Source organism: Silene latifolia, chromosome 1 (genome assembly GCF_048544455.1).
Source record: "Silene latifolia isolate original U9 population chromosome 1, ASM4854445v1, whole genome shotgun sequence".
Taxonomy (NCBI): Eukaryota; Viridiplantae; Streptophyta; class Magnoliopsida; order Caryophyllales; family Caryophyllaceae; genus Silene; species Silene latifolia.
The window spans coordinates 27,977,412-27,992,184 of record NC_133526.1 but is presented as its reverse complement, the minus strand read 5'-3'; the positions used below and the strand labels follow the sequence as shown (position 1 = coordinate 27,992,184).

The 14,773-nt window shown below is 35.2% G+C and overlaps 1 protein-coding gene across 1 annotated transcript; it reads right to left on the bottom strand.

The window, feature by feature from the left end:
* Window positions 1-467: 467 nt before the first annotated feature.
* Window positions 468-1,955, bottom strand: LOC141642752 (uncharacterized). Its single transcript, XM_074451674.1, has 2 exons — window positions 1,951-1,955; window positions 468-975 (listed from the first exon to the last, which is right to left on the bottom strand). Exons 1-2 carry the CDS (start codon window positions 1,953-1,955, stop codon window positions 468-470), a joined length of 513 nt encoding a protein of 170 aa, XP_074307775.1.
* Between the last annotated feature and the right edge of the window lie 12,818 nt (window positions 1,956-14,773).

Below are 14,773 nucleotides of genomic sequence, written 5' to 3'. Positions count from 1 at the left end.
AAGTAATTTAATTCTGTAGAATGATCTACAATTAAATAAGAATATAAAATATATTGTAGCTACGTAAAGTTGTTATAAAGTCAAGTTGAAATGATTAATTCAGTTAGGATTTTATGTGAACCAAATATTTTTGAATTGAGTGTGGAAGCTTAAAGATGAAAATCTTCAAAGTAAAATCTCAAAAGTGTTTAAGGTAGAGAAGTCGAAACATTGTGGTAATAATGCAAGTGATGATAATTGTAGACAAAAATGACAATGTGTATAGGTAGTATAAATGAGGAGGGGGAAGCCAAAAAATCAACTAAGAAAGGATTTAGATGTTAAATTAGTAGAGTAAATTAATTATTTTTGGTAGAATGTGAATATATATATTAATATGAAAAACGTGCCACCATTACATACAAATATTGAGTAACATTCTATATATGGAACCTACACAACTTCATATCAAAAAGTATCAGAATGCCTTAAAATAGCCAGGTAGTCTGATATTTGGACGGCAACTTCCTGCTTTGGAACCGTGCTTGAACAGAAACTTTCACCTCCTTCATCACCTGAGTAGGAGAATGAACAACCATATCAACTCTGCTGAGGTTTCTGGCCCGCCAAATATGGTACAAGACAACCACCACTGCAGCAAAAACCAAGTGCTTCTTGAGCAATGATCTGCATCTCCACTTAACACACCAGTGAAGGATATCCTGGGGAGGAAGTGAGACTCTCAGCCATTGCCTTAATATAGCCCAACACCTAATACTAAAGGCACACTGGTAGAACAAGTGATTGTGATCCTCTGTATGCATTGCACAAAGGTCACAGACCCCATCAATAGGTAAAGCAAATGCCCTCAGCCTATCTTTAGTCAGCAGCCTCTCCTTAGCAAACAGCCAAGCAATGAAGGAATGATTGGGAACATTAAGCCTATTCCATACCACAGGAGCCCAATGTGCTTTAGTCTGAGAACCCTGCAACCATCTATATCCAGCAGCCACAGTAAACTTACCATCACACCACTGGCAAGATTATGCTCCTTCATTGCATTCTAGTTGGACTTGGAGGAAGATTTGTGTTGTTAAGGATGAGAGGAAACTAAAAAATTTATTGACATTTAAATTCTTTTGTACAACATAAATTTTATTTTTATTTTCACTAGTTATATGTAGACCTGGCAAAATGGGTCAGACCCGAATGACCCGACCCGAAAAGGCTGACCCGAGACCCGAAAATGACCCGAACTTGATTGACCTGAATATGACCCGAAACCCGAATTGACCCGACCCGATCCAGACCCAACCCGAACATTGTCTGACCCAATGTTGACCCGACCCGAGGTGACCCAATCCGAAAAGACCCGACTCATAACTGACCTGATCCCAAATGACTTGAAGTGACCCAAAATGACCCGAAACGACTAGTACTAACTCATATTAATACTATATATATCAAAATAAAGTTTCATTGGTTACAATAATCCCTAATAAATGGTTAAATTTGCAAAATAACATTTCTTAATCAAAATAGTATTAGCTTAAGTGCTTAGCCATTAACTCAAAAGCAAACCGACCCAAAATGACCTATACCCGAAAATGACCCGACCCGAAATGACCCGACAACAGGTCACCCGAAATTGACCCGAAACCCGAAAGTGACCCGATCCGACCCAACCCGACCCGAAATATGTGGCAGACCCGAAATGACCCGACCCAAACTAACCCGACCCGTACCCGACCCGAGTGACCCGTTTTGCCAGGTCTAGTTATATGCATGTGACACATCACAATTCAAGATGACTTTTGATAGGAGACATTACTTAGTGAAATGCTTAGTTTTATCTTTTTAAAATATTGTATAGATTTTCCGTGAAAATCACGTGACTTTTCTAGCTCGTCATTAATAATTATTTGCTCACTTAATATTTTTTTTACTTTCTTATAGTGGCTTGATACTTACATCATTCTTTATTGTTTATTTGTTATTGCATCATGTTTATATTATTCTTATTTGTTATCTATAGCCAAATGATATTGTATTTACTCGATATTTAAATGATATTTTTTCTGGTTTATAATTTTATTAAAATGATGATATCATAAAAATAGTAAGTAACATCAACCATATTTATATTTTATGTTTGAAAATAATAATTATATTGAAAAATTAAACTATTTTTCACTCATTTTCATTAACCGTTGTAACATTTAATCAAATAAAAAAAATTAAATGAGATGGATATAATAGATCGAGATAGAAAAACATCGATATTACTGCAATATTCTCACTTCAAAAATTCAAAAATAAAAAAATTTGTTACTATTTGATAGTCAAAGTACGAGCAAAATATAAATTTTATTCAATACATATGTAATATGTTGTTAATCCAAACAAATTAACTACACATTATTAATTAATTAATACATTAAAAAAAATTCCAAAACATTACATTGTTCTTAAGAATGTGTGAGACAAAAAAGTTAAGGGTACAATTTGGTCAAGCTAGAGTTTCATTCACCAAAGTTGGACATTTTTTCACCACAATGGATGATATTCGACCATCGATGATCAATAATCTCAAGTGTCATCATCAACATTCGACAACACCAAAAACGAACAATACGATACAAATGCTTGTTAATTATATATTCTCTTTTCTTCTATTTTTCTCTTATCTCTTCATTTCTCGTCCATTTCATTCCAATTCACCACAAAAGAAAGATAGTTTTTTTTTTCTAAAGTTCAATCAAATGAAAACAAATAGGTAAGCTAGATTTTCATCTACTAATCTTATTTTATAGGTAAAATTTGTTGATGATTTCATAATTATGGAATACGAAAAGTTTGGTATTAAAGAGGAATAAATTGTAATTATGAAATAGAGTAATGTTTGGAAGATGAAAGTTTACATAGGATAAATGATTATAATATATTGATTACTACTTTGTCTTTTTGTATTTTATTTTTAATTTATTTTTTCATTAATTTTTGATCTAGCATATAATTGTAACTACTCAATCTAGCATTTTTATGTTATTGTATAACTTGTATTGCGTCACGTGTCTTTCTATTAGCTACTCAATCTAGGCTTCTTATATTATTGTATAGGTTTCGAAAAAACAATTAATTTAGAATAAATTTTAAAGGATAATTAAACAATAAAAGTGGAATGGAGAAGGTCTCATTTAAATTCACCATGAACACAAAATTACAAATATACTGTAATTACTTTAGTTTACTTACTAAATATATTGCTAAACAATGCAATTTGTGTTTTTTTATAAAACTTTATCATTTACGTGAAATAATTTCATGAACTAAATACATGGTATTACTACCCTTTTAAAATTCTATTATTAGTCTACAATTTTAGTTAAGTATTTACAAAATTTGTATGTAAATTACTTAAATTAAATAATATTTATTTTCCAAATATTTTATATTTTCCTAAGAAAATATTTTATATGATCTTTAAAACTCATTTGTTGATTAATTAGTTCTGTAAAACATCTTCTATATACAACAAATTTATTGTATATTATTGTTTTTTTTTTTATAGTAATAACAATAGTGAATTAATGCCTTTCAAAAAAAAAAAACAATAGTGAATTAGTTACAATACAAAATTTTTTTGTTTTTAACTTCATTTATTCTTTTTTCGTTCTTAATTTCTTATATATTCAGTTTTTCTATTTCGAATACATATAATACTACTCCATATGAAATATCTTGAAATTATTAACTTATAGTTAATGCGTATTTTTTTATTGTAGTTTTTTTTAGTTAATTAAGTTTAAAGCTAATGAAATATGGACGAATTTTTAAAGAAAATAAGTGAATTAAATTAATGCAATATAATAATAAATTGATAATGCATGTCATATTAGTTTGCCAAGTCATATTGTTATTGTGTACGTGGCTTTTTTTTCATCTTATGTGGCATTGTCTATGTGGCATTTTTAGGCTAGCCTTTTAATAATATTTTATAGATTAGCCTTTCTAATTTCATCCCTCAAAGTTAGTATAAGGCTTTGGTAAGTGGAATATTATTATTATTACTACATAGTATGTATTTTCTTATATTATTCTTGTTTAAGTACTACTCGTGCGTATTGTATAGATGGGACATCATTGCAGCATTTGTGGTGAAATCATATCGGAACAAAAATGGGATAACCATAATAAACATTGCGGCAAAACACAAAGCCTTGTTGGTGATGGCGATAGCGTTAGCGATGGTGGCTCTTCAGCTTTTTCCCCTCAAATTTCAGCATTGGCACCAGTTATACAAGCTGCAAGCTCCTCCTCAGCATGATGATCAAGTACAAAAATGAAGTAATTATTACCATCTAATAACTTTAAATAATAACTGCATATATGGCACGGTAATAATATACAAGAAATAATAATAATAATAATAATAATAATAATAATAATAATAATAATAATAATAATAATAATATTATTATTATTATTATTATTATTATTATTATTATTATTATTATTATTATTATTATTATACAAGTATGATTGATGATTTAGTATAAGGTTTTAATTAATACTCCTAGTAGATTATTATTACAGTAATTATTTACGGAGTATTATTGACGATCGACAGGTTAATGTGTTTATATTTGAATAAGGCAGCTGGTTTAAGTTTATAAGCTTGTAGATTTAAGTGATTTAAGTTAACATACACTATTAACATTTCCACACATATATTGTAAATATCCAACTTATGGATTTTATTAATATGTAAATATTAGTTTATATTATCTCATGTGTTGTCATTATTTTTATTCATTCTAATCTTCTTTTTTATACATCTTGTTCATTGCTTCTAGTTAATCATCTTTTTTGGGTACAACTGTAAAACATTACTGGCCTGACTCGTAAAACTCCACCGTAAAACTGATTATAATCAAGATTACCTGTATTTATTTCGAAAACATGAATGTAACAGTAACATCCATCTATTTGAACGGATAGGATGATGGACAAAATACAACGACAAAAAAAAAAAGAGTATGAACACGCTTTGAGCTAATAGGGAAGTTGTTGGTTGAGATTCCTTTACAAGTTGTGGAAAATTGACTAATCCTCTTGAGCAATACACATTCTATAAAAGGGTAGACGATGCTTCCGACTTCACCATAATAATAATATCACCAGCTTTTATACTCGTACTAAAAAAGACATACTATAACTAGAACTGTATAATCATAATCATGTGATCGATAACCTTGGTGCTCAAGAAAACCAATTCAAGTTTCCCTTGACAAACTGTCCTTGAGCAATAATTAATGATTAAAATGAGTTAACATTATATATATCCGCAATTTCGTCACGTCATGGTGCTAGCTCTTTAGTCTGTCGTAAGTCGTAACTGTTATCCTTCTCGTTGTAGTCGAGGCCTTTGCTATCGTTCGAATTGCCCACCATTTGAGCCGGAGAATATAAAGGCTAGAGAATTTTATAAATACATGCCGAAATATTATTTTTAACATATATTTTCTCCCACGGCCTTTGCCATATATAGGTCTTGAATTAATTAACTCGATAAATATCATGATATAGCCTTGATGCTCAAGGTCTTAAGGACATTCTATTAACTACAATATTTTGGGTTGAGAAACTGTGGTTGAGCAAATGAAGAAAATGAGTAACAACATTGGAGCAGAAGGGATGACAACTTTTGCAAAATTCTTTCCATTTTAACAATTGCTGACATACGCTTATTGACTTTGATTGATAGCTGCTGTTAAGCATAAGATAAACGTCCGGAATACTTTTGGGAAACACAATTTGTCATTTGTGACGGACAAATTTGTATCCGTCCCTTTGAAGAGACCTCTCACAAAGGGTCAAGGAGTGAGGGGTTGTGAGAGGTCTCTTTGAAGAGACCGTCACAAGTCACAACTCACCCTTAAACTTGTTGATTTTAATGTTATCGACTCCAAGATCAATTTCTAGTCATTGGAATCGGCAAATACCACATTGTTATATTTCTCTAAATCCGAATGAATATCTTGACGAAAAATCAAACTAAAATAAAAAGAAATCTGAAATCAATAATTTAACTATAATAACGAATCAAAATGATTGTTCTGATTAGAATTGAGATCCTAAATTCAACAAAATTAATACACAATTATACCTTTAACATTATTGCTTCCTTAAGCTTTAGGAACTTGTTCATCCAGAGGCCACATTTCAAGTATTGTCACACAATTCTAAAGTACTATTGTAATAGCTACCGAGTAAATGCCTAAATCCAACAACACCTAAATGGCTGCTTCATAAAAAAGGAAATCATTTTTCTCATCTTCACTACCATCAACATGATTTTTTTCAGTTTCTAACGAGTAGTACGTGAAGGGACCGCGGTACATCACATGTAGCAGCGGAAGACAGAAACGTGATCCTCCTGAGAGCTATTGCATTTAAGAACTTGTAAAATTGAGTAAAAAGACACATACTTTATGTGTAGACAATAAATTGGTCTAACCCCGAAAATACGGAGTCTCTAGTGTATCCACACCGGTAGATAGACTAACGTTCTCAACCCTTGAGACGACCTCAGACTATATGGAGAAACACCTTTCTCATGTTTATAGATATGAGAGACCATTTTTAGAAACTTGGTTCGTTGTTTGTTGCTTAGAAAAACGGTAGATAACCTTGCTATTTATAGGAGGAAAATGCTTGTCCAACAAGCAAAAAATTTAAGGCTATCTTACGTATTATTTCCTTAACCAATAAGGAATACCAAAGCAATAGGCACGTAATCACGTATCATGCAAGATAAGCATGCATCAATAAGACAACGTGGAGGCCTTGAAGACCAATCCAATTTCCGTCTCGATCTCTCATACAACCGTCTTTCCGATATTAACTATATTTCCGTGTTAGCGGACAATATAAAAATATGTCGTTAAGATTATTTAATTAATTATCTCTTAATAAATTAAATAACCGTAAACGTTAAATATCACACCGTAAGTGTGTGACCACATAGGTTCATCGCTAAACCGGTAATAATTAATCTCATTAACTATTAATCGAGGTTGGCGTCTAACAACACTGCCCGACGGCCAGATAGCGTGAATACCAATATTCACTGTACTTCACTGTACTCGAACCTGGTAAAGGATACTGTATTTATTTCCCTCCATCGTTCCAACTCCGGATCGTCCTAAGTTATGGTTTGACTGTCAAACCCCACGAGACGACCACTATGTTACATGTCGATCATTATCGGTCAAGAATGACTTTAAGAAACTTCTTTCTTAAATTATTCGTCTACCCTGGCCAAGGTTTTGATATGACCAATAAGATTAATGACAACATAGAGTTCAAAGTTTCAAACTCATTACCTTGAGCTGACAAATTCCATCTTGATTCACCATTAATTACATAGGTACTTAATTATACCCAATGACCATTCAACTAGCATTTTTACATACTAGGTGTCCAGTATCTAAGTATAGTAAGTAGTCTATTAACTACAATGACGATCTAAGGTCAAAGGATAAAATATACAACTACTCCTTAAGAGAATTTTCACATTGACGGCATAGGTAATAATAACCATTTGGAAAATCTCATTGTTGATCACGTTCAAAAATCATATCTCCATATGCATTATCTATATTATAACTTAATGAATGAGATCCATTAATACTCATCTTATGAGTACCGTTATCAATATATTGGTCTATCTGGATTATCATAGTCCCATTCTGATAATCACACGACCAAGAACACTTTTAGACTAAACTCTGTAATACTCGACTCTCATTATCATAATCTCCATTATGATGTCAAGTATACCAGTTTAATCAAGGACTTATCATCGTATTAATACCTTAATAAGATAATAAGGAAAAAAAGCCATCTAATTATTAATCTCCATTAATAATTACGATGTATGAAATTCGTTCAAAAACGTTTCATAACAATTTCTCTGGGGCATAGTTCCAACAGTACGTACACGATATTATTTCCTTTAGAATTGCGTGACAATACTTGCATGTAAAAAATTTCGAATATTTCAGTGAATTGTCTAAGTGTTTTTAGGATGTTGCATTCGTGTCTGAATTCATCGGATTGGTATTTATAATTCCAGGCCAGATCGGCCGTAAAAATCAGAATTTATGTTTGCTTATTGTCATTGTAAAACTTTAATACAAATAGTATATGATGAATCGCGATTTAGTGATAGACCATGTTCCTCCACAAAAAAATGTTATTGTATGCAAGCATACAAAATGATCTATTATTATTATTATTATTATTTATCATTTATTATTATTAAAGAGGTGATTAATAATGGTAAGAGGTGCCTCGAACAAGCATATATACTTACAATAGATGAAGATAATAACACATACCCTCTTATATGCTATTCTAGACATATTTTTTGTTTTGATGTATTTCTTGGAGGAAGAAATGTTCCTTGGGCAATAAGCTAATGTGCTTATTGGGAAATATATATCCCTTAAACAACATGCCAATCTTCTTATATCAAGTTGGGAATAATTAGAATTCATCGCATTTGGTCCGCCAACACGTGATGATCTTACTATTGTTTTAATTTTTGTATCCCTTATAAACATCTTACTAAACACAATAGTATAGCATTCAAATGGATGTAGTATGACATCCGATTGATGATTGCATTCAATAGGCCTATTTCAAGTATGGCACACAGATACAACAGTAGATGAATGACAAATTGTGTTTAGACATAGTCAACACAATTTGGACCTCCAATCCAAAAAAGTTGCTCAACTTTTTAATATTATTCAAAGAACGCTATGAGAATTGTTATGAAACTTTCATTTTACCCCGATTTTTCTGTTGAGGAACATGGTCTATCACTAAGTCATGACTCGTCATATATAAATGTTTTACTTTTAAAATGAAGGATTATTATATATACTATTTGTATTTAAGTTTTACAATGACAAAATAAGCAAACATGAATTCCGGTTTTCCGGCCAAACTCGCCTGGAATAATGATAAATATCAATCCGAGTTCGGACATGAATGTAACATCCTAGAAACACTTAAGGACAATTGACTGACATATCCGAAATTGTATAAATTGTCAAATTGCCCATCATTTGAGGCAGAGAATATATAAAGCTAGTGAATTTTATAAATACATGCCGAAATATTTTCATCTATTTTCTCTCAGAGCCTTTGCTATCGGTCTTTAATTATTTAACTCGATAAATAACATGATATAGCCTTGATGCTCAAAGTCTCTAGGACATACTCGCATACCATCGCCCACAACATCCAACGTCAACATCCACCTCCTCCAACACCCAGCAACATCCCATACCATCACCCCCAACTATACATATGTATGGCATGACACAAGTGGCGTTGATATAGAAATGAAAACAAGACTTTGTACCGTGTCACCCTCAAAGCAAAACACCATCTTTATATATACTGTATACTGTATAAAAAAATCTTTTTATATACTGTATATTGCATGTACCACTTGACCATTAAGCATAGACAATTCAAGAATATTTACCATACCAAATTAATTGTGGTGTAACATAAAAAATCATTAATGACCCTATGAATCAATAAGACGTTTAAAACAAGGAAAAATGGCAAATTACTACCTATTATATTCAGGAATTTTCAAAATACTACATAATATACTGAATTATTCAAATACTACATATATAGCTACAACTCTCCTCAAATTGCTACCTAATAAGCTAAATGAGGTCATAATTGAAGTTAAATCATGAAAAAGATCAGAAATTAAGTGGTATACCCATTTTACCCATATTTACACACTTAAACTCACCACCATCTCCTAGAAATAAAGTATAAATAAGCTAATGGAAGAAGTAGAGAGAATATTTGTTCAACAAAACAATATAATTAAAGTTTTATGATTAAAATCGAAACATTGACGCGAATAATTTTATATTTATAGTATTTCAAATTTTGAATATTACGCCTCCTGATACATTAAAGGTCTCATATTTTTTTCATGACTAAAAAAAAATATTAGGCGACCATCGTAAGAGCCTCTACCTAATATTTGGAAACAGGGCCTCCAAATCCAGTGGGTCGCCGCTGTTGATCATCATCTAATCTGGTTTATTATTTCTTTTCATGTTGAAAACAGTAATTAGTGTGGAGAATTGATATTTTAGAATGTTAAAATTTTGTAAGTTTAGGATCCCATTATAACTTTGTAAAAGAAAAGATGTAATAGGTATTAGAGCTGCTCATGGGCCGTACCACCCAATAATCCGACCCATCCGGCCCTTATTTTTAGCGGGCTTGGACACAAAAGTTTCTAAAAAATGGGCCGTGGGCTGGACAAGCCCGGCCCAATTAAGTAAATGGGATGGACATGGACACGAGCTTTTCCAAACGGGTCAACCCGCCCGGCCCACTAAAATATAAGATAATAAATTTTCAATTTATTTGTGTTTATTAATTGTTTTATATTATTAATAATGATTTTTTTAATGAAAGAAATTAAAAACATATTTTTATTTAATAAAGTCGAACCTAAACCGTTGTCTTTCTAAATATCTCCATGCTAATTAAATTTCGATTGTCTTTCCAATAGGTGCATATATTCAAAACACCGCTAATTTTCGTGTATTACAAGTTACAATAATATACACATCCAATCTTTACCTCTACCCTTATGTGTATTCATTCACTATCCATATATATTATACACCTAACTTCAAATTTCAAATCAAGGTATGAGATATAAAAAGTTGTTTAAGTTGAAGTTATTCTATACCGAATAAGTAATTAACAGTTAAAGTTTAGTGTTACGGCCCATTAGCCCATGGGCCGCCCGACTTTTGACTAAAGGGCGGGTAAGGGCAAGGATAATTGGCCCATAATTCTGACCCGGCCTGCCCACTATAGTCTTAAAGGGCAACTTTTTTCTTCATGGTCCGGCCCATGTCCGGCCCAAGCCCGCATTTGAACAGCTCTAATATTAGGTATATATTAACGTGACCCGGCACACACAAACACAAGGAAATTGTAGCTAAGGTAGTGCAAGTGAGTGAAGTAACAGATTAAAATTGTACGGTTGTATCTGATTCAATTAAGCAATCGAGCGTGACTTAATGAATGTCTGCCTTTGGTTGATGTACTTCCTACCCTTAAAACTTTTGTGTACAACCCTAACCCTAGTACGTACTAGTCCCTTATTCTATATAAACCCCTCCCTTGTCCTACCTTCCTCACAAGGAACCCCCCAACTCCCTAGAGGTACCTTCCATCTTCCAAGTTCCAAATAATATAATTTTTAAAAAAAAAAAGGCAGATCAGCAAGTAAGAAGCCAAGCTTAACAACTACAAGTATACAACGAAGGGATTCAAGAGATCGAAGAGAACAACAACTTTGCTTATAAGGTAATTAATGTCATCATCATTTTATTTTATATAACCCAAATACGAGTAACTTGTAATTAATTTCATTATAATTAGTTATTACCTACGTTTCTAAATATTAATTAGCCTTTCTAATTTCATCTCTCAAAGTTAGTATAAGGCTTTGGTAAGTGGAATATTATTATTATTACATAGTATGTATTTTCTTATATTATTCTTGTCTAAGTACTACTCGTGCGTATTGTATAGATGGGACATCATTGCAGCATTTGTGGTGAAATCATATCGGAACAAAAATGGGATAACCATAAGAAACATTGCGGCAAAACACAAAGCCTTGTTGGTGATGGCGATAGCGTTAGCGATGGTGGCTCTTCAGCTTCTTCCCCTCAAATTTCAGCAGTGGCACCAGTTATACAAGCTGCAAGCTCCTTCTCAGCATGATGAACAAGTACAAAAATGAATTAATTATTACCATCTAATAACTTTAAATAATAACTGCATATATGGCACGGTAATAATATATAATATATAATATATAATATATAAGAAATAATAATAATAATAATTGTTCCGGGTGTAATTCCAGAGCAAGTATCGTTACCACCCGTGGCTTGTAGAATAATGTCTTGAGTTGAACCCTTCTTGTCTTTATCGTTCCTCTCGGCCTCTCCTGCAACAATGAACGAACTGAGGGCTTGGCTTTGTGCCAAGCGTACTCACTCCGACGCTCAAGTCAGTAAACTTAAAGGATTAAGTTGTGTTACTTGGCTAGGAATGTACTGTAGAGAGATAAGGAAGATATTACCAGATGAATAGTGTATTTAGGTTTAGTTGTAGATTAGTTGGATCCTTTCCTCAATGAAGGTTGAGGAGTATTTATAGGCTTTCACCTTTTGTCACGTAGTGGCCAAGTGGCCAAGTGGCTATCAGGTGGAAAGACCGTTCTACCCTCGGCCGATGGACCTATGGCAGGCCGGCCGAGGGCCTGGATGTGAGTACGCGGATATGTGCCCCGGCTGGCTAGTTGTCGCCGTGACCAGGTGTGACAGCCGATGGGTCGATCGGCTAGGCCCACTAAGTCGTTGACTTCTTTGTGGATATCTTTGACCTTGCTCGGTGTGTTGACTTGGTCGGTGGTGCGAGAATATGCCCCATCAATTTGCCCCAGCCGTAGTCTATGCCGTGGTATGGGCTCCGATGTATCGAGCATATATTCGCACTAAGTAAATTTCGCAAATGTTTCTGTATCGGTGTCTTCTTGTGTATCGGCGGGGCTCTTGTTAGGCCGTACCATATGCCATATCCCCCCTCCACATGGATGCGTAAAGGGTATCCGATGTGGAAAAGAACATGACGCTGGCCGAGACCAGGGCTGAGAGTGCCGGTTGACTTTGATTGCCCCCGGCCGGTGCTTCTTGGCTCGGTTGATCGATAGCCGGCGGAGACTAGATACCTAGGAATTTGTGGGAGATGAACAGTCGAAGAGATGTGAATAGGCGTGTTGAAGACGCTTGGTCACTGTTGCATTGATTGACATTCAACTGTTGCGACGATTGACATCCCGCGGTTGCATGCTTGACACGTGTGTGTTCGTTGATTGGTTGACGCTTCATGGGCTGTGCCCTGATTGGTCCTTCTTTACGGGCTTTTCTCTATAAATAGGGCAGTTATTCCGTGATTTTGGCCTCCATTTTATTTTCAAAAATTTTCTCCGAAATCTTCATCTCTCCAAACTTTCAAGGGTTGTCTTTGTCTTCTTAATCTTCGGAAAATTTGATCCGGCGAGTGTTTTTCTTTTAAGGTAAACAAGCAAACTTTTTATTTTTTCTTGCTAGTAATTTTTGTGAATCATGTCTTTCAACGATCTTTGGACCTAGTGAACCCGTGTCGGGGGCCCTAGGTCTCCTTCTCTGAAGTTGATCCTCAAATTCTCGGAGGAATGGGAGGATTCTGACTCTTTTGGTGATCTTGGTGATGATTTTGGTGATGATGCGGAAAGGTCTCGTCTTAGTGAGGGGAGACGGTACGTCATGGATCACGGCTATGTCTGTAAGATCCACCTTGATCGTGCTTGGTCTTGTAAGCTTGCCCGTTGTTCCGGCGGGAAACTTCTCGAGGATCATTTTTTCTTTGGTAGGGGATACGAAATTGTTATCCCTGAGGAGGGTCAGGCCGTATGCTGCCCTCCGTCGGGCTGTACTGGCGTATACCTGCGGCATTTGGAGTACGGGCTCCGGTTTCATTTGAATGGGTACGTTATGGCCATAATTAGAGCCATGAACGTTGCCGTTGCCCAACCGCACCCCTGGCCATGAGGACCATAATTGGTTTTGTCGGCTTTGTCTTTTTAAGGGAGAGGCTCCGACGGTGGATTTATTCCGCCGGCTTCATCATCTCAAACCGTCACTTTCTGGCCGTGTTGGATGGTACAGTGTACAAACGGAGCAGGGTTATGTCTCTGCCGACAAACCCTCTTCTTGCAAGGACTGGCAAGGTCGGTGGGTGTATGTTAAAGTGCCGGAGGACTATCCATTTGCCCGCTCCTTCCAAAGATCGGGTTAATTTGCGGTGTGAGACTAGGGCGGAGCATGACAGATGGGTCACTCGGAAGCATCTTAAAATGGATGGCGGTGGTCCTTCTTAAGGAGGATGAGAGGCTGGCAATGAGGCTCTTTGAGGTGGACAAGAGTGGGATGCCGAAAAGATGGATTCCCCCGACGCAGATCATTCTTCAAGATGAGCCGCTTTGCTATGTCGGCCTCATACCGGCCCTAGCACGGGGTGAGTGGGGTCGGTGTGAGGCCCACCGCCGCTCTCAATGTTTCTTTATTTTCGAACTTCCGATTCATTTCTTCTACTTGACTCTTGTTTTGTTTTGTTTTTTTTTTTTTTTTTTTTTTTTTTTTGCAGACCACTTTGGACCGGACCTATCTGAGGATCTTCTTCGGAGAATGGGGCTGCACAAAGATAAAACCGTTGCTAACTTGCACCCCAAAGCTCTAGCCCATGACCGCAGGATGTCGCCGAATGACCTTATGGATCGGCGGCTGAAGGTCTTGAGCAAGGAGGAGGCGCAGGCGAGGGTTGTTAGCGGCGTGGTACGTCGGACGCGGAAAACAAGGTCTTCGGCGGCAGCGCGCCGACACCTGTTCCAACCCCCATCCCCTCCCCTAAGAAGGTGAAGATTGTTAATATTCCCGATGAGGGGGATTCTGACGCGGAGGGATCTCCCCTAATCCGTAAGAGGAAAGGGGCAGCTTCTACCGCTGGCAAGGAAGGGCCTTCTTCGGTTAAGAAGGCCAAACATGGTACCTATCTAGCTTGTGGCTTAAATTTAGCCGAACCATTAGGTGTTTCTGATAAGTCGATGTTG